Source organism: Falco naumanni, chromosome 20 (genome assembly GCF_017639655.2).
Source record: "Falco naumanni isolate bFalNau1 chromosome 20, bFalNau1.pat, whole genome shotgun sequence".
In the NCBI taxonomy this organism is placed as follows: domain Eukaryota; kingdom Metazoa; phylum Chordata; class Aves; order Falconiformes; family Falconidae; genus Falco; species Falco naumanni.
In genome coordinates, this window is record NC_054073.1 from 4012228 (window position 1) to 4031882 (window position 19655).

At 71.6% G+C, this 19655-nt stretch overlaps 3 protein-coding genes across 4 annotated transcripts; 1 reads left to right on the forward strand and 2 right to left on the reverse strand.

Moving 5' to 3' along the window:
- Positions 1 to 1548: 1548 nt before the first annotated feature.
- CD63 (CD63 molecule) lies at positions 1549 to 5160 on the forward strand. The gene is made up of 8 exons (XM_040618880.1): positions 1549 to 1652; positions 1925 to 1998; positions 3870 to 4058; positions 4143 to 4217; positions 4303 to 4398; positions 4494 to 4637; positions 4738 to 4821; positions 4903 to 5160. The coding sequence occupies exons 2-8, from the start codon at positions 1933 to 1935 to the stop codon at positions 4966 to 4968; spliced, it is 720 nt and encodes a 239-aa protein (XP_040474814.1). The 5' UTR covers positions 1549 to 1652; positions 1925 to 1932; the 3' UTR covers positions 4969 to 5160.
- Positions 5161 to 6605: 1445 nt separating this feature from the next.
- Positions 6606 to 14605, reverse strand: RDH5 (retinol dehydrogenase 5). Of its 2 annotated transcripts, none has more exons than XM_040618797.1 (5): positions 14528 to 14605; positions 13115 to 13438; positions 11279 to 11537; positions 9076 to 9239; positions 6606 to 6887 (listed from the first exon to the last, which is right to left on the reverse strand). In XM_040618797.1, exons 2-5 carry the CDS (start codon positions 13425 to 13427, stop codon positions 6664 to 6666), a joined length of 960 nt encoding a protein of 319 aa, XP_040474731.1. In that variant the 5' UTR covers positions 13428 to 13438; positions 14528 to 14605; the 3' UTR covers positions 6606 to 6663. The 2 variants fall into 2 exon arrangements, with proteins under 2 accessions (XP_040474731.1, XP_040474732.1); XM_040618798.1 differs by lacking the exon at positions 14528 to 14605 and adding an exon at positions 13870 to 13907.
- Positions 14606 to 14968: 363 nt separating this feature from the next.
- BLOC1S1 (biogenesis of lysosomal organelles complex 1 subunit 1) lies at positions 14969 to 17480 on the reverse strand. Its single transcript, XM_040618936.1, has 4 exons — positions 17363 to 17480; positions 16978 to 17050; positions 15628 to 15760; positions 14969 to 15358 (listed from the first exon to the last, which is right to left on the reverse strand). Exons 1-4 carry the CDS (start codon positions 17421 to 17423, stop codon positions 15248 to 15250), a joined length of 378 nt encoding a protein of 125 aa, XP_040474870.1. The 5' UTR covers positions 17424 to 17480; the 3' UTR covers positions 14969 to 15247.
- Positions 17481 to 19655: the final 2175 nt, after the last annotated feature.

Here is a 19655-nt window from a genome sequence, read left to right on the forward strand (position 1 = left end):
GTGCAGGTTATAGGGTGGTTGGGACCCCCAGGGTGCAGGTTATAGGGTGGCTGGGACCCCCAGGGTGCAGGTTAAGGGGTGGTTGGGACCCCCAGGGTGCAGGTTATAGGGTGGTTGGGACCCCCGGGGTGCAGGGTAAGGGATGGTTGGGACCCCCAGGGTGCAGGTTATAGGGTGGTTGGGACCCCTGGAGTACAGGTTATAGGGTGGTTGGGACCCCCGGGGTGCAGGGTAAGGGATGGTTGGGACCCCCAGGGTGCAGGTTATAGGGTGGCTGGGACCCCCGGGGTGCAGGGTAAGGGATGGTTGGGACCCCCAGGGTGCAGGTTAAGGGGTGGTTGGGACCCCCAGGGTGCAGGTTATAGGGTGGCTGGGACCCCCGGGGTGCAGGTTATAGGACAGCTGGGACCCTCAGGGTGTGGGGTAAGGGGTGGCCGGGACCCCAGGATGCAGGTAAGGGGTGGTTGGGACCCCAGGGTGCAGGTAAGGGGTGGTTGGGACCCCCAGGGTGCAGGTAAGGGGTGGCTGGGACCCCAGGGTGCAGGTAAGGGGTGGTTGGGACCCCCAGGATGCAGGTAAGGGGTGGTTGGGACCCCCAGGGTGAAGGTTATAGGGTGGCCAGGACCCCATGGTGCAGGGTAAGGGGTGGTTGGGACCCCCAGGGTGCAGGGTGCCCTGGAGTGCGGACTGTGGGGTGCAGGGTCCCCACATGCAGGGTCCCTGAGTGTGGGGTCCCCTGGGGTGCAGACTGTGGGGTGCAGGGTCTCGGGGTGCGGGGTCCCTGAGTGTGGGGTCCCAGGTATGGGGTCCCGGGATGTGGGGTCCCCTGGGTTTCAGGGTCCTAGGCTGGGGGGTCTCAGGATGTGGGGTCCCCTGGGGTGCAGGGTCCCAGGGTGCCAGGTCCCTGAGTGTGGGGTCCTGGGGGTCCGGGGCCCCTGAGTGTGGGGGCCCAGGGTGCGGGGTCCCAGGGTGTGGGGGCCCCTGGGGTGCGGACTGTGGGGTGCAGGGTCCCAGGGTGCAGGGTCTTGGGGTGCTGGGTCCCTGATTTATGGGGTCTGGGGTCCCAGGTGCGGGGTGCGGGGTCCCCTGGGGTGCAGGGTGGTCCCAGGCTGCGGGGTCCGGGGTGTGGGGTCCCCTGGGGTGCAGGGTCCCGGGGTGCAGGGTCCCGGGGTGTGGGGTCCCCTGGGGTGCAGGGTCCCGGGGTGCCCGGTCCCCGCGATCCCCTGACACAGCGCAGCCGACCCCCGACCCCCCGCTCCCAACACCCCCACCCTGACGCCCCCGCCCCACGTCCCCCCCCTCCGGCACCATTAAAGCGCCCCCGGCAGCCGCGTGTCTGTGCTGCGCGCGCCGGGACCGGCACCGGGGGGGGGGGGCTGTCCCGGGGGGGGGGGGCGGTCCCGGGGGGACGGGCGGGGGCACCGGGGGGACGGGCGGGGGCACCGGGGGGGACGGGGGACGGTCGGTACCGGGGGGGGCGGTACGGGGGAGGGCGGTACGGGGGGAGGCGGTACGGGGGAGGGGGGCGGTACGGGGGGGGCGGTACCGGGGGAGGGGGGCGGTACCGGGGGGGAGCGGCCCGGGGGGGTGCCTGTTGCCTCCCCCCGGACCCATCACATGATCGCGGAGCGCCCGGCGGAGCAGCGGCGCCGGTGAGCGCCTGGGGTGGGGGAGCGGCACCGGGAGCGGCACCGGGACCGGGAGTGGGGCGGTGGGGCTCGGCCGGGGAGGGGGAGGGAGGGAGGGAGGGAGGGGGGGGCGGCACCGGGAGCGGGGAGGGGGACGGGACGGGACGGGACGGGACGGGAACGGCAGGGCTCGGCCGGGGCGGGGGGGGAGGGGGTTGGGGCGGCACCGGGGGGGGCCACCGGGAGCGGCACCGGGAGCGGGGCGGCGGCCGGGGCTGAGGCGGCGGCTCCCGCAGGACGGGCCATGGCGGTCGAGGGCGGGATGAAATGTGTGAAGTTCCTGGTTTTCATCTTCAACTTCATCTTCTGGGTGAGTGGGGGGCACCGGGGGCGGGGGGGGGGAGGGCACCGGCGTCGGTAGAACCGGGCAGATGGGGCTGGGGGGACCCCATGGCAGCAGCCGCCCCCGCCCCGTGATGTCCCCCCGCCACTAACATCACCACCCCCCCACCACAACCCCTTTGAGACCCCCATTCCCCCCCCCCCCCCACGCTTGCTTGCCCTGAGGAGGGGGCTTATAGGACCCTGGGGGGGCCCTGCTGCCCTGGGGGGGGCTTTATAGGATCTTGGGGGGGGGGGGGGGGGCTGCTGCCCCGGGGGGGGGGGGGGAGTTATAGGATCTTAGGGGGGGCCCTGCTGCCCCGGGGGGGGGTTTATAGGACCCTGGGGGGGCCCTGCTGCCCCGGGGGGGCTTTATAGGATCTTGGGGGGGGGGGGGGGCTGCTGTCCTGGGCGGGGGGGGTTGTAGGACCCTAGGGGGGCCCTGCTGCCCTGGGGGGGGCTTTATAGGATCTTGGGGGGGGGCCCTGCTGCCCCGGGGGGGGGGTTATAGGACCCTGGGGGGGCCCTGCTGCCCCGGGGGATCTTGGGGGGGGGCTGCTGTCCTGGGCGGGGGGGGTTGTAGGACCCTAGGGGGGCCCTGCTGCCCTGGGGGGGGCTGCAGTGGGTGCTGGGGGTGGGGGGCCGGAGGGGTGAGGTTGCCCACCCTGGGAGAGCCCAGCACCGGGCAGCGTTGCGGCCGCACCCCGCCATCAGTAGGTTCCAGGGTTAACAAGGCTGGGCAGGGTGAGGCTGAGGTCAGGGTGGGGACCCCCCCCAGGTGGCCAGGACACCCCCCCACCCCACCCCCCCACCCCCCATGCCCAGTGGGTCCCGGCCGGGGTCCCCGCGTGGGGCAGGACGTGGGTTTGGGGAAGTCGGGGTGAAGAAAGAGGCGCGAGGAGCCCAACGGCCGCAGCGGGGTGCGCGGGGGGGGGCGGGGGGGGGACACGGGACACGGGCTCCTTTCCGGCCATGGTCCCATGTGTGTGTCCCCCCCCACGCAGGGAGTGAGTTGTCCCCATCCCCACCCTGATCCTGCGGGGCTGAGTCACCCCTGAGTGGCCGGGGGAGGGGGGGGGGGGCACCCACTGGGGGGGGACACACGGGCGCCAGCCCCCCCCCCCCCCCCCCCCCCGACCCGCCGCCACGAGTGTTTGTGCAGCCTGGGCCGAGCCGTGCCCACGCCCAGCGAGCAAACAGGGCGGCGGGGGGGAGGGGGGGGGGCACCCCCCTGCCATGGGGAAACTGAGGCCGAGGGGGGGAGGGGGGGGTCCCACCCGGGGGGGGGGGGGGGGGGGGGGGCAGGGACCCACTCCTGTCCCGGCGCTGGGAAGGGCTGTGGGTGCCCTGGCTCCCATGGGAGGGGGCTGCCGGTGCCCACCGGGGTGGCACGTGCCGGGTTTCCCCCCCCCCCACCCCACCCACCCTGCCCCGACCCCCCCCCCCCTCCGGTCCCTCCGCGGCCCCCCTGGGTGGGGGGCTCCCCTTGGGCCCCCCCCCCCTCCGAGGCCTCTCGCCGTGGCCGGAAGGTGGAACTTTCCGGACTTGCCGGACTTCCCGGCGTTCCAGTGGCCCCCACCCCCCACCCCCACAGCGGCGTTGGGGAGCAGGACTGGGGACCCCCACCACCACCAGACCCCCATGGGGCCACCACGGCGGGGCTGTGCTGCCCCCCCCCCCCCCCCATATCCCCCCTTAGGATGGGGGTCCCCAGTTTGAAGCCAAACCCCAGCGCTGCCCCATCCAGCAGAAGGGCAGGTGGGGACCTCCCACTCCGCTGGTTCTGGGGGGGGGGGGGGGGGGGGGTCCCGGTCCTGCGGGGTGGGGGGCTGCACCCCACTTCCCTCTGTGCCCCCCCAGGTGTGCGGGGTGGCCCTGGTGGCCATCGGGATCTATGCCCAGGTAGCCCTGGATAAGGCGCTGGCCGTCAGCAGCGCCTCCGCCTCCAGCACCCCTGTCGCCATCCTGGTGCTGGGCATCATCATCTTCTTCATCTCCTTCTTCGGCTGCTGCGGCGCCTGGAAGGAGAGTTACTGCATGGTCACCACGGTGAGACCCCTCCCCACCTATGCTGACCCCCCCACCCCCCCGACCTCCCCTCTAACCTCCCCCCCCCCCCCCCCCGCCCCGCAGTTCGCCATCCTGCTCAGCATCATCTTCCTGGTGGAGATCGCCGCTGCCATCGCTGGATATGTCTTCAAGGATAAGGTGGGGAGGGGGGCGCGCCCCCAGCCTCTTTGTGACACCCCCCCCCCCCAGCCCCTTTGTGACCCACCCCCCCCGGCCCCCCCAGGTCCGCACGGTGCTGGAGGATGGGCTGTGGGATGCCATGCGCCAGTACGGGGAGGACGAGCCCTTGACGCAGGCGGTGGACGAGCTCCAGAGGGATGTGAGTACTGGGGGAGGGGGGGGTCCTGGGGGGCTGGGGTGAGCCCCCCCTGACCCCCTGGGGTCTCTGTGCGCCCCCCCCCCCTCCCCGGGCAGTTTGCTTGTTGTGGAGTCAACAACTACACGGACTGGGCCACCATCGAGCGGTTCAAGGCGAACGACACGGTGCCCCGGTCCTGCTGCCGCATCAACAGCACCTCCTGCAACGTCCACCCCAGCCCCACCACCGTCCACGCGGAGGTGAGACCCCCCCCCCCCCCAACCCCGTACTCCCCCCACCCCACCCACCCCCCATAATCCCGGGGGTCCGGCCACCTCCTGAGCCCCCCTGCTCCCCCAGGGCTGCCTGCAGAGCATCGAAGCCTGGATGAAGCGGAACATCCTCATCGTGGCGGCGGTTGCGCTGGGCATCGCCTTCTTCGAGGTAGGGGGAGGCTGAGACCCCCACCCCTCAAATATGGGGCTGTGCAGGATGGGGGTCACCCCCTCCCCTCTATTTTTCCAGATCCTGGGCATCATTTTCGCTTGCTGCCTGATGAAGGGTATCCGCAGCGGCTACGAGGTGATGTAGCCCCCCCGCCCCAAGCCGGTGCCGTGCCCCCCTCCCCCCCCCCCCCCCCCTCGGGGGGCTTTGGGGGCTGCACCCCACTCTCTTGCCCTCTACAAGCTCCTTGGGGGCAGGGCCCCATGTGCCAACCCCCCCCCCGGGGGGGCTGGTGCTGGTGGACACCCCCACACACACGCACATGCCGGTGGGGGACTGGGGGGGGCCAGGGGGGGCGTCCCTGGGTTTGGAAATTAAAAAAAAAAAAAAAAAAAAAAAAAAAGCTTCTGTAGGGCTGTGTCCCCACTGCTGCGCCCCCCATGGGGGGGGGGGCCCTGTGGTCTGCGGACCCCATGGGTGTTGTAGGGCTGGGGGTGGCCTGGGGGCTGCACCCTCCTCCCCACCAGGAAGGGACTGGTCCCACTGGGAGCAGGAGGCCACCCCCAAACTGGAGGGGCCACCCCTGAACTGGGGGGGCCAGTGTAGCTCAGGGCCATGTCACCAGGACACTGGGGCAAGTGGGAGGGCAACGGGGGGGGGGGGGGCAGCATCCCTGCAACCCCCCTCCCCCCCCCCCCCCCCCCCGGGGCTGGAGCCCTGGAAGATCCCCTCAACCCTGGCTATAGTGGGGCTGGGGTCTCCGTGCGCCACAGCAATGCCACCACTGGTCCCCAAACCATGCAGGGACAGGGACTCCAGGCAGTGACCCCTCCTCAACCCTGGCTATAGTGGGGCTGGGGTCTCCATGTGCCACAGCAATGCCACCAATTGTCCCCAAGCCGCATGGGGACAGGGACCCCCAGCAGGGACCCCAGGCACTGACCCCCCCTCAACCCTGGCTGTAGTGGGGCTGGGGTCTCCATGCGCCACATCCCTGCCACCACTGGTCCCCAAGCCACATGGGGACAGGGCCCCCCAGCAGGGACCCCGGGCACTGACTCCCCCTCAACCCTGGCTATAGTGGGGCTGGGGTCTCCGTGTGCCACAGCAATGCCACCAATTGTCCCCAAGCCACGTGGGGACAGGGACCCTCCCTCAATCCTGGCTGTAGTGGGGCTGGGGTCTCTGTGTGCCACAGCAATGCCACCAATTGTCCCCAAGCCCCGTGGGGACAGGGACCCTCCCTCAACCCTGGCTATAGTGGGGCTGGGGTCTCCATGTGCCACAGCAATGCCACCACTGGTGCCCAAGCCCCGTGGGGACAGGGACCCTCCCTCAACCCTGGCTATAGTGGGGCTGGGGTCTCCATGTGCCACAGCAATGCCACCACTGGTCCCCAAGTCACATGGGGACAAGGACCATCCCTCAACCCTGGCTATAGTGGGGCTGGGGTCTCCATGCGCCACATCCCTGCCACCACTGGTCCCCAAGCCACATGGGGACAGGGACCCTCCCTCAACCCTGGCTATAGTGGGGATGGGGTCTCCATGTGCCACAGCAATGCCACCACTGGTCCCCAAACCATGCAGGGACAGGGACCCCAGGCAGTGACCCCTCCTCAACCCTGGCTATAGTGGGGCTGGGGTCTCCATGCGCCACATCCCTGCCACCACTGGTCCCCAAGTCACATGGGGACAGGGCCCCCCAGCAGGGACCCCCACCAGCCCAGGCACATTGCACAGGCCCCCCCGGGCCGGCTGCTTTATTGACGACGGCGGGGGATGACGGGGGGGGGGGATGGGTCGGAGGGTCTGGCCGCCCAGCGGGGGGGCGGGGGGTGGGCTAGCGGACGCGGTGGGCCGGCTTGGGCAGGATGGTGGCCAGGGCGAAGTCGACGACGCAGGCGGGCAGGTAGGATGCGGGCAGCCACAGCAGCTTGGCGTCCCAGCCCGCGCTGTAGCGGGTCCGCGGGTGTCGCGCCCCCAGCGCGTGCTCCATGCAGCGCGTCACCTTGGCCAGGTCCCCGTCGCAGATGAAGGTCATGATCAACCGCTGCACCTGCAGGTCTGGGGGGGGGTGGGGGGGGGGGTCAGAGGGCATCCCCCCCACCCCCACCCCACAGACACACAGAGACCCTCAGCCCCACCTCACAGACTGCCCCACCCCCACCCCACACACACACCCTACCCCCACCCCACAGACACCCACAGACACCCGCCCCCACCCCACAGACACCCCCACCCCACAGACACCCAGAGACACCCACCCCCACCCCACAGACTGCCCCACCCCCACCCCACAGACACCCACAGACACCCACCCCCACCCCACAGACACCCCCACCCCACAGACACCCACAGACCCCCACCCCCACCCCACAGACACCCCCACCCCACAGACACCCACAGACACCCACCCCCACCCCACAGACTGCCCCACCCCCACTCACAGACACCCACAGACCCCCACCCCCACCCCACAGACACCCCCACCCCACAGACACCCACAGACCCCCACCCCCACCCCACAGACACCCCCACCCCACAGACTGCCCCACCCCCACCCCACAGACACCCACAGACTGCCCCACCCCCACCCTACAGACACCCCCACCCCCCACACACCCCCACCCCTACCCCACAGACTGCCCCACCCCCACCCCACAGACTGCCCCACCCCACAGACACCCCCACCCCACAGATACCCCCACACCCCCCCCACAGACACCCCCACCCCACAGACTGCCCCACCCCCACCCCACAGACCCCCACAGACCCCTTGCATACCCCACGGACCCCCCGCCCACACCACAGACCCCCCACCCAACCCACAGACCCCCTGCCCATCCCACGGACTCCACACCCACCCCTTGCACACCCCACAGACCCCTCCCCCCATGCCACGGACCCCTTGCACACCTCATGGACCCACCCACCCACCCCACAGACCCCCCACGGACCCCTTCTGCACCCCACAGACCACTTGCACACCCCACGGACCCCCCGTCCACCCCACGGACTCCCTGCGCACCCCACGGACCCACCCCCAGACACACCCACGGACACACCCACGGACCCACCCTCACCCCAAGGACCCACCCCCAGACCCTCGGCCCACCCCATTGACCCCCCACCCACCCCACAGACCCTCTGTGCACCCCCCAGCCCCACTGCCCACCCCATAGACCCCCACCCACCCAACCCCCAGCCCCCCTGCCCACCCCCCGGACCCCATCCCTACCCCACAGACCCTCTACGCACCCCACGGACCCACAGCCCACCCCACAGACCTCCCGTGCAACCCATAGATCCCCAGCTCCCCCCATGGACCCCCCACCCAACCCACAGACCTTGTACCCACCCCACAGACCCCCCACCCACCCCTTGCACACCCCCCAGACCCCCACCCCCCAGCCCACAGACCCTCTGCACACCCCATGGACACCCCCCAGGCCCCCTACCCGCCCCACAGACCCCCCACCCACCCCTTGCACACCCCACGGACCCCCACCCCCCAGCCCACAGACCCTCTGCGCACCCCATGGACACCCCCCAGGCCCCCTACCCGCCCCACAGACCCCCCACCCACCCCTTGCACACCCCACGGACCCCCACCCCCCAGCCCACAGACCCTCTGCGCACCCCATGGACACCCCCCAGGCCCCCTACCCGCCCCACAGACCCCCCACCCACCCCTTGCACACCCCACGGACCCCCACCCCCCAGCCCACAGACCCTCTGCGCACCCCATGGACATCCCCCAGGCCCCCCTACCCGCCCCACAGACCCCCCACCCACCCCTTGCACACCCCACGGACCCCCACCCCACAGCCCACAGACCCTCTGCGCACCCCATGGACACCCCCCAGGCCCCCTACCCACCCCACAGACCCCCCACCCACCCCTTGCACACCCCACGGACCCCCACCCCCCAGCCCACAGACCCTCTGCGCACCCCATGGACACCCCCCAGGCCCCCTACCCACCCCACAGACCCCCCACCCACCCCTTGCACACCCCACGGACCCCCACCCCCCAGCCCACAGACCCTCTGCGCACCCCATGGACACCCCCCAGGCCCCCTACCCACCCCACAGACCCCCCACCCACCCCTTGCACACCCCACGGACCCCCACCCCCCAGCCCACAGACCCTCTGCGCACCCCATGGACATCCCCCAGGCCCCCTGCCCACCCCCCCGACCCCTCGCCCGCCCCATGGACCCCCCCCCCCAGACCCCCCAGACCCCACTCACACTTGTGGAAGAAGTCCTCGCCGTAGCTGAGGCGCGTCTCGGGTGGCAGGTGGTCCCAGAGGTGCCGCAGGGACCCCTCGATGCTCTCCAGGTTGGTCACCGCCGTCTTGAAGAAGCCGGGCTCCACGATGCTGACCTTGACCCCGAAGTGGTACATGTCACGCCTGGGGGGGGGGGGGATGCACGGCCATCAGGGCAGGGGGGGCCGGGAGGGGGCTGGGGGGTGGGCAGGGGGTGCGCAGAGGGTCTGTGGGGTAGGGATGGGGTCTGAGAGGTGGGCAGGGGGGCTGGGGGTTGGGTGGGTGGAGGTCTATGGGGTGGGCAGTGGGGCTGGGGGGTGGGTAGGGGGTGCACAGAGGGTCTGTGGGGTAGGGATGGGGTCTATGGGGTGGGTAGGGGGCCTGGGAGATGGGTGGGTGGGGGTCCGCGGGGGGTGGGCAGGGGGTGCGTAGAGGGTCTGTGGGGTAGGGATGGGGTCCGGGGGGTGGGCAGGGGGGCTGGGGGTCGGGTGGGTGGGGGTCTATGGGGTGGGCAGTGGGGCTGGGGGGTGGGCAGGGGGTGCACAGAGGGTCTGTGGGGTAGGGATGGGGTCTATGGGGTGGGTAGGGGGCCTGGGAGATGGGTGGGTGGGTGTCCATGGGGGGTGGGCAGGGGGTGAGTAGAGGGTCTGTGGGGTAGGGATGGGGTCTGAGAGGTGGGCAGGGGGGCTGGGGATTGGGTGGGTGGGGGTCTATGGGGTGGGCAGTGGGGCTGGGGGGTGGGCAGGGGGTGCGCAGAGGGTCTGTGGGGTAGGGATGGGGTCTATGGGGTGGGTAGGGGGCCTGGGAGATGGGTGGGTGGGTGTCCATGGGGGGTGGGCAGGGGGTGCACAGAGGGTCTGTGGGGTAGGGATGGGGTCTGAGAGGTGGGCAGGGGGCTGGGGGTTGGGTGGGTGGGGGTCTATGGGGTGGGCAGTGGGGCTGGGGGGTGGGCAGGGGGTGCGCAGAGGGTCTGTGGGGTAGGGATGGGGTCTATGGGGTGGGTAGGGGGCCTGGGAGATGGGTGGGTGGGGGTCCGCGGGGGGTGGGCAGGGGGTGCGTAGAGGGTCTGTGTGGTAGGGATGGGGTCCGGGGGGTGGGCAGGGGGGGTAGGGGTTGGGGGTCTATGGGGGGTGGGCAGGGGGTGCACAGAGGGTCTGTGGGGTAGGGATGGGGTCTGAGAGGTGGGCAGGGGGGCTGGGGGTTGGGTGGGTGGGGGGTCTATGGGGTGGGCAGTGGGGCTGGGGGGTGGGCAGGGGGTGCGCAGAGGGTCTGTGGGGTGGGTGGGGGGTCAATGGGGTGGGCCGGGGGTCCGTGGGGTTGGCAGGGGGTCTGTGGGGTGGGGGTGGGTCTGTGTGTGGGTCCGGGGGTGAGTCTGGGGGTGGGTCCGTGTGTGGGTCTGTGGGGTGGCTCCGGGGGTGGGTCCTTGGGGTGGGGGTGTGTCCGTGGGGAGGTCCGTGTGTGGATCTGTGTGTGGGTCTGGGGGTGGGTCCGGGGGTGGGTCCAGGGTGTGTGTCCGTGGGTGGGTCCGTGGGGTGTGTCCGTGGGTGGGTCCTTGGGGTCCGGGGGTGGGTCTGTGTGTGGGTCCAGGGTGTGTGTCCGGGGGTGGGTTCGGGGGGGGGTCCGGGGGTGGGTCCTTGGGGTGGGGGTGTGTCCGTGTGTGGGTGGGGTGTGTCCGTGGGGTGGGTCTGGGGGCGGGGGTGTGTCCGTGTGTGGGTGGGGTGTGTCCGTGGGGTGGGTCCGGGGGGCGGGGGCGTGTCCGTGTGTGGGCGGGGTGTGTCCGTGGGGTGGGTCTGGGGGTGGGGGTGTGTCCGTGGGTGGGTCCGGGGGGCGGGGGTGTGTCCGTGGGTGGGTGGGGTGTGTCCGTGGGGTGGGTCTGGGGGGCGGGGGTGTGTCCGTGGGGTGGGTCTGGGGGTGGGGGTGTGTCCGTGGGGTGGGTCCGGGGGGCGGGGGTGTGTCCGTGTGTGGGTGGGTTGTATCCGTGGGGTGGGTCCGGGGGGCGGGGAGGTGTCCGTGTGTGGGTGGGTTGTATCCGTGGGGTGGGTCCGGGGGGCGGGGAGGTGTCCGTGTGTGGGTGGGGTGTATCCGTGGGGTGGGTCCGGTAGGCGGGGGTGTGTCCGTGGGTGGGTGGGGTGTGTCCGGGGGGGGGCGGGGTGTGTCCGTGGGGGGGGCGTGGCCCCGCGCACCGCAGGCTGTCGGAGAAGGCCTCCAGGCAGAACTTGGACGGGCAGTACCCGCCGCCGTTGGCCGCCAGCCGCCCCAGCACGCTCGACGTGTTCACCACGCGGCCGCGCGCGCGCTTGAGCAGCGGCAGCAGCTGCAGCGTCACCTCGATGGCGCCGAGCGCGTTCACGGCCAGCACGTGCCGGAAGTGGCGCGGGGACATCCACTCGGTGGGGCCGATGGGATCCGCCACCCCCGCGTTGTTCACCAGCCCGAAGAGGCCTGGGGGGGGGGGGCGGCGGGGGGGACACGCACGGGGGGGCACGGGGGGGACATGGGGGGACACGGGGGAGACACACGGGGACACACAGGGGGACATGGGTGGACACGGGGAGGACACACGGGGACACACAGGGGGACATGGAGGGGACACACAGGGGAACATAGGGGGACACGGAGGGGGAGAGACGGGGGGTACATGGGGGGACACGGGGGGGGACACACGGGGGGACATGGAAGGGACACACAGGGGGACATGGGGGGGACACACAGGGGGACATGGGGGGGACACGGGGGGACACACGGGGACACACAGGGGGACATGGAGGGGACACACAGGGGGACACGGGGGAGACACGGAGGGGGAGAGAAGGGGGGGGACACGGGGGGGACACACGGGGGGACATGGAAGGGACACACAGGGGGACATGGGGGGGACACACAGGGGGACATGGGAGGACACACAGGGGGAGAGACGGGGGGTACATGGGAGGACACACAGGGGGAACATGGGGGGACACGGGGGAGACACACGGGGACACACAGGGGGACATGGAAGGGACACACAGGGGGACATGGGAGGACACGGGGGGGACATGGGGGGACACGGGGGGGGACATGGGGGAGACACACGGGGACACACAGGGGGACATGGGGGGGACACACAGGGGGAGAGACGGGGGGTACATGGGAGGACACGGGGGACACGGGGGGGAAACATGGGGGGACACAGAGGGGACACATGGGGACATGGGGGGGACACGGAGAGGAACAGACGGGGGGTACATGGGAGGACACGGGGGGGACATGGAGACACATGGGGGGACACGGGGGGGACGTGGGGGGACACGGTGGGGGACACACGAGGGACATGGGACACGGGAGGGGGACATGGAGGGACATGGGGGGGACACGGGCACCTGGAGCACCCCTGGGACCCCCAGCCTGGGCACAGGGCGGGGCGCCCCTCTGGCCTGCCCTATAGCGGCCTGTGGGACCCCCCCTGCGGGACCCTCCCCCTGCGGGACCCCCCCCTGCGGGGACCCCCCACCCTATTATACCCATCCCCCCCCCGCGCCCCCCCAGCCTTCCCTGCTGGGACCCCCGCCCCATTCTGCCTGGTAGCCCCTATCAGGGACCCCCCCACACCCTGGACCCCCCCCCGGAGCTGCCTGTCCTGCCCCGCAGCAGCTCCCCCAGGACCCCTCCCCAGCACCCCCCAGGTCCCATCCTGCCCTATAGCCTCTCCCCCAGGACCCCCTCCCCAGCACGCCCTGGGGTCCCATCCTGCCCTATAGCATCTCCCCCAGGACCCCATCCCCAGCACGCCCTGGGGTCCCATCCTGCCCTATAGCAACTCCCCCAGGACCCCCTCCCCAGCATCTCCCTGGATCCCATCCTGCCCTATAGCATCTCCCCCAGGACCCCCTCCCCAGCATCTCCCTGGATCCCATCCTGCCCTATAGCATCTCCCCCAGGACCCCCTCCCCAGCACGCCCCGGGGTCCCATCCTGCCCTATAGCCTCTCCCCCAGGACCCCCTCCCCAGCACGCCCCGGGGTCCCATCCTGCCACCCTCACCTTTCTCCCCCACCTCTGCCCGCACCCACTCGGCGGCCCGGCGGATGCTTTCGGAGCAGGTGACATCCAGCAGGGTGGTGCGGAGGTGGCCAGCGCAGCCCCGCTGGAGGCCATCGGCCCCTTTCTGCGTCAGGCAAGCGGCCAGCACCCGGTAGCCACGCCGGGCCAGCCGCCGGGCCAGCAGGTTGCCAAAGCCGCTGTCGCAGCCGGTGATGAAGACGTGCTTGTCCTTGACGGAGGGCAAGGTCTGGCGGTCCCGCACCAGCCAGACCAGTGCCCAGACCAGTGCCACCAGTAAGAAGTACTGCCACATGGTGGGGGGGCCTGTGGGAGAGCAACCCGGGTCTCCTGGGCTGTGCCCCCCCCCCTCCCTCGCCACGTCAACCCCTGACCCCCCCCCCCCCCCCCCCCGAGGTGAACCCAGGCTCGCCGGGTAGAGCCACGCAGCCCACCCTGTGTGGGGAGACCCCCAAGCGCTCTGCCCTGCCCCACACAGTGGGGGTCAGACACCCTCACCCCCCCAGGGTGGGAAAAGGGGAGGGGGTGAGGATTGACCCCAGCCCAGAGCAGGTGCCACGTGGTTCTCGCTCCGTGCCCAGGTGCCGTGGAGCACACCGGGACCCCGGGCGGTGGTCCCTGCCCTCCCGGGTTGGGGGGGCAGCACCCCACATCACCCTCCCGGGGTGGGGGGCAGCACCCTATGCCCCCCCCACCCCCCCCAGACCCACCCTGGGATGAATCTCTGACCAACCGACCTCCCTCCGGCCAGGCCAGGGCATCCGCGCGGCGTGCCGGGGATTAGCCGGGCACCGTGCGTCACCGCCTGCCCGGGGTGGCACCGGGGGGGGGGGGGGGGTGTCCCAGCTGCTCCCCCCCCCCCAGCTTAACCCCGATCCCCTCCTGCCCTCCCAGACTAGGGGTGACCCCGGGCACCCCCCGCCCCGACCTGTGCAGGGAGGTGACCCTCACCGCTGCGTCTGGGACGCCCCCCCAGCCCACCCGCCCCCACATTCTACCCCTCTGGATAAGGGAGCCCTGGGATGGGGGGGGCTGCGTGTGTCCCCCCACCCCGAGCCCCCTTTTGGGGTGTTGGCATCCCCCCATTGCACCCAGTGGGTGCTGACCGGGGGGTTACAAACCTGCTGGGCTGGGGGGGGGGGGTTTCAAGCTGACACCCCCCACCCGGGAAGCCCCCCCTCACCCCGTCCCCACCCTGGGGGGCTGCGGGGGGGCCACCAGGTGAGGGGCAGGAGCCCCCTGCCCTGCCTGGATGGCGTGGGGTGTCCTGAGACCTGACACCCACCTCCCCACAGCTGTGGGGCAGCCCCCCCTGCAGCCACGGCTCCCCTTGGCCCCCCCCCCCAGCCTAGATCGGGGTGGTGAGGGGCGCCCCCCCACCGAGCCCCCACCTACCTTCGGGGCAGAGGGCTCGGGGCACTGCTCCGGTTGCGGCACTGCAACCGTCGGAGCTGGGGGGGGGGGGCACGGCCACTCCTCCCCCTGTGCCGGGACAGAGCCCAAGGCCAAAGGTCACGGTGGGCTGAGCCCCCCCTCACCCCCCCGCCCCGCTGGGTGCAGCTCCAGGGGGGCCCTTGGGTGCACGACAGGGGGGTGCTGGGCCACCCCTTGCCACGTCGGGGGACCCTCACAGTGGAGGAGCCCCTGGCTGGGGGGCTGGGAGGGGAGCGCACCCCCTCAGGGCACGCAGAACCAGCCTCACCCCCTCCCCCACCCCCACCCCCGGGGGTCCCAATTGCCCAGAGGTGGGGGGCACGCTCCCCCCTGGGGGATTAGAGCCCTCCCGGCACAGAAGGGGCCCTTTGTCTGGCAGAAAAAGGGACCTCAGAGCCCGAGTTAAGCGGTAAAGAGGATGAGGGGGCTTAGGAGGGGGCAGCCGAGGGCTGTGCCGGGGCCCCCCCCGGCACGCGCCTGGCCCAACCCCCCCCCCCCCCTTCACCCCCCCCCACCCCCACTTTATTTCACCCGTTTTCCCGTACAGAAGAGTCCCACGGTGGCTGCGGCGTCACCGCCTGCGTTATCTGCCGGGCCCAGCCGTGGTGGTGACGGGGCTGGGGGGGGCTGGGGGTATCCGGTGGTGGCCCGGCGGGGGGGGGGGTCCGGGGGGGCTGCGGCTCAGGAGCAGGAGGGCTGGAGTTGCCCCTTGTAGACGTACTCCAGGGCGGTGGCGATGGTCCGCATGTCCATCTCGATGCTGCGCGCCCAGTTCTCCACATCACCAATCTCCTGTCGGGACAAGGGGGGGGGGGGCCGGGGGGGCTGTCAGGGGGGGATTTTATTTTTTTTGAGGGGGGGGGGCAGCAGGCTCAGGGGGTGGCTGGGACCCCACGGGTGCTGCCAAGCCGCGGGGCGCAGGACCCCAACCCTTGGTCAGCACAGAACCGTCCCACCAGGGCTGCTCCGGAGGGAAACCCCCACCTGGTGCCATGGCAGGGGTGGGGGGGGGGTCATGTGGTTGTTTTTTTTTATTATTTGGGGGGGGGGGGGCACCCCACCTTGAGGGCCTGGTTGAAGTTCTCCACCATGGTGATCCACTGCCCCGTCTGCTTGGCAAACTGCGCCGCCTGCACCTGCAGCGTCTTCACCTCATGGTCCAGCTTCCGCTGGTTGACGTACGCCTGTGCCACCCTGGGGGGGGGGGGACACACACACGGGGGGGGGGGGAGGGGGGGGGAACACGGGGAGTGGGGGTCCTGCCACAATGGTACCGGTGGGGGGGGGTGTGTCCCCTGGGGAGGAGGGGGCTGTGGGGGGGAAGGTAGAGGGCTGGGGGAGGTGGTATGGGGGGGCTGGGAGGGGGAAGGGGTCACTGGAGGGGGGGGGGGGCAGAGGTGTAGGGGTTCCTGGGGGGGTGGGGGTGTCGGGGGTCCCTGGATGGGGGTTTGGGGGGTCAGGGGTGCAGGGGTCTCTGGGGGGGGTCAGGGGGTCCTTGGGGGGTGGGTTGGAGGGGTCTCTGGCCAGGGGGGCCATGGGTGCAGGTGTCCCTGGGTGGGTGGTGTTGGGGGGGTCCCTGGATGAGGAGGGGGCCAGGGGTGCAGGGGTCCCTGGGTGGGGGTTTGGAGGGTCCCTGGATGGGGAGGGGGCCAGGGGTGCAGGGGTCCCTGGGTGGGGGTGCAGGGGGGTCCCTGGATGGGGAGTGGGCCAGGGGTCCCTGGGTGGGGGGGGCCAGGGGGTCCCTCAGTGGGGGTTTGAGGGGGGTCCCTGGCTGGGGGGTTTTGGGGGCCAGGGGGTGGCAGGGTCCCAGGGAGGGGTCTGGGGGAGTCCCAGGCCGGGGGTCCCAGGGAGGGGTCCCGGGGGGGGGGCCCAGGGAGGGGTCCCGGGGGGGGGGGGCCCAGAGCAGGGCCCTGGGGTTGTCCCAGGGCAGGGTGCGGGGGGGGGGGGGTGTCCCAAGGGGGGGTGTCCCGAGGCCGGGGGTCCCGGGGGGGTGTCCCAGGGCAGGGTGCCGTGACAGGGGTCCCGGGGGGGGGGAGGGTCCATGGGGGGGTCCCGGGGGGGGTCCTGGAGGGGGGGTGTCCCAGAGCAGGGTCCAGGAGGGTGTCCTAGGTCGGGGTTCCGGGGGGGTGCCGTGCCCGGGGGGGTCCCGTGGGGGGGTCCCGTGGGGGGGTCCCAGGGTGGGGTCCGGGGGGGGTGTCCCAGGGTGGGGTACCGGGGGGGGGTCCGGGGTGTCCCGTGGGGGGTGTCCCAGGGTGGGGTACCGGGGGGGGGGGTCCGGGGGGTCCCGTGGGGGGTGTCCCAGGGTGGGGTCCCGGGGATATGCCGTGCCGGGGGTCCCTGGGGGGTGTCCCAGGGAGTGGTGCCGTGGGGGGTCCCCCAGGGGCGGGGGGGGGGGGCCCGGGGGGCCTCACCCCACGTTGAGGTGGTCCACCAGGGCCTCGGTGAGGCGGGTGGCGGCGGCGATGGCCTCCCTGCGCCGGCGCTCTGCGGGCAGCGGCCGTGAGGGGCGGTGGGACGCGACCCCCCCGTCCCGTCCCGTCCCGTCCCCCGGGGGCACGCGCGGGCCGTGACGCCAGCACGCACCCCCGTGACGTCAGCGCGCGGCGCCGTGACGTCACGTCCCACCCCACCGCCCACCCCTTCGCCGCCGCCGTTCCCCCCCCACCCACCACCATCCACCACCCGCCGCCCGCTCGACGGACAGCCCCGCCGCCCAATGGCGTGCGAGCTCGGTGTGAGTGGCAGCTGCCGCCGCTAATGGGAGCGCCCTCTAGGGGGGGGAGGGGGCGGGCTCACCCTGCAGCTCCCGCCGCTCGCTCTGCCGGGCCTGGTGCTCCTTCAGCAGCCGGGACAGCATGGCCGCGCGGCCTGCCGCGTCACCGCCGCGTCACCGCTACGTCACCGCCACGTCGCCGTACGTCACTGTGCGTCACCGCCGCGTCACCGTGCGTCACCGCGCATGGGCCGGCGGGGCCTCCAGGGGCCGCAGCGGCCGGGCTGCAGGGGCCTGTGGGGAGCTATAAGTGCCCATGGGGGGCTGCGGGGGCCTGTGGGGGGCTATAGGGGCCTGTAGGGGGCTATAGGGGCCTGTGGGGGCCCGTAAGGATCCTGTAGGGGGCTGCGGGGGCCCGTGGGGGGCTATGGCGGCTATAGGGGCCTGTGGGGGCCCGTAAGGATCCTGTAGGGGGCTGCGGGGGCCCGTGGGGGGCTATAGGGGCCTGTGGGGGCCCATGAGACTCTGCAGGGGCCCATGAGGCCTGTAGGGGCCCATAGGAATCCTGTAGGGGCCCATGGGGGGCTGCGGGGGCCTCTGGGGGCCCATGAGGGCCTGCAGGGGCTGATGAGGGCTGTGGGGGTTCCTGGGGGGCCTGTAGGGGTCTGCAGGGGCCCATGAGGGCCTGTATGAGCCCATAAGGAGCCTGTAGGGGCCTGTGGGGGGCTGCGGGGCCTATGGGGGCCTGTACGGGGTCTGCAGGGGCCCATGTAGGGGCCCATAAGGATCCTGTAGGCGTCTATAGGGGCCCATGGGGGGCTGCGGGGGGTCTGTGGGGGGCCTGTAGGGGTCTATAGAGGCCCATGAAGGTCCTGTAGGGGTCTATAGGGACCTGTGGGGGCTCATGGGGGGCTATAGGGGCCTGTGTGGGCCCATGGGGAGCTGCAGGGGCTCATGGGGGGCTATAGGGGCCTGTGTGGGCCCATGGGGAGCTGCAGGGGCTTATGAGGGGCTGTAGGGTCCCATGAGGACCTTGTAGGGGCCTGCAGGGGCACATGGGGGGCTATAGGGGCCTGCAGGGGCACATAGGGTGCTGCAGGGACCTGTGGGGGGCTGTAGGGGCCCATGTGGGCCTGTAGGGACCCGTGGGGGGGGGGGGCTGTAGGGGCCTGGGAGGGCTGCAGGGGCCCATGGGGAGTTGTAGGGGGCTATAGGGGCCATAGGGAATGGGCTGGCAGCCCTGGCGAGCTGTAGTGTCCCATGGGGGGCTATAGGGGCCATAGGGGCCAGGCTGGGGGCCTGTAGAGGCCTAGATGGGGGATACAGGGACCCGAGGGGTCTATAGGGGCCTATGTGGGTGCTATAGGTCCCTGAGGGGGCTATAGGGGTTCACAGGGTCTATACAGGCCTGGGTGGTGGCATGTGAGGGTGACAGGGGCATGTCAGGGCTATAGGGTTCTGCCTGTGTGAGTGGGGATTGAGGGGGCTATAGGAACCTGGCCAGGGGTCTGGGGGGGGGCGGGGGGCACCAGTGGGTGCTATAGGGGCCCACCTGGGGGTGCAGCATGCTGCAGGGGCTTGACTAGGGGACATATGGGTGCTGTAGGGGCCTGGGTGCTATGGCTCTGTGGCGTGACAGCCATGTGTGCTTCCTGGGGTGTCGGGCTCCCCTTTGCTGGTTGCAGCTGCGCTGGCTACTGGTCCCAGTACCAGTCATATAGCTGGGGGGGGGTGGCCTAGGCTGCACCCCGTGAGTGCCCGAGAGCCTGGGTAGGGCTGCAGCGTGGGGTACCCACCCCATCTTTGGGGTACCCACCCCATCTTTGGGGTACCCACCCCATCTTTGGGGTGCTGGGGGGCAGGTGAGTCCTCCTCCTCCCCGTGCCCTGGGATGAGCGGGGCAGCACCCTGCTCCCCGCTGCCGAGGCTGGGGGTCCCCAGCGGGGCTCAGCACCATTGAAACCCGCTTTTACTTCGCAGGTGGAGCAGAATTCCCGAGTTCCCATACGCTTCCTGCCTGCGGTAGGACCGAGAGGGGGGCTACATCCGAAAAAATCCAGACTCATCCTTGGCCGGGCATCCCAATGTCAGGTGCGGCCGCCTGGTGTGCCAGGAGGTGATGGATGAGGCCGGTAGCGGGAAAAATGAGCTGGCAGGAGGTGGGAGAGGATCAGCCGGGCTCCCGGGATGCGGCTGCTGCCAGCAAAGTGCACTTTGGAAATTAAATTGGCCGGCAAAATGCCGGAAGGGTGAGCTGGCAGAAATTCTGGGATGCAGCTGAGCTCACCGGGCTTCATCAGCCCGAGAGCTGGGATGAGGCTGGTCCCTTGGCCAGGGGCCGGCTGCGGAGTCAGGAGGAGGAGGAAGATCTCATCA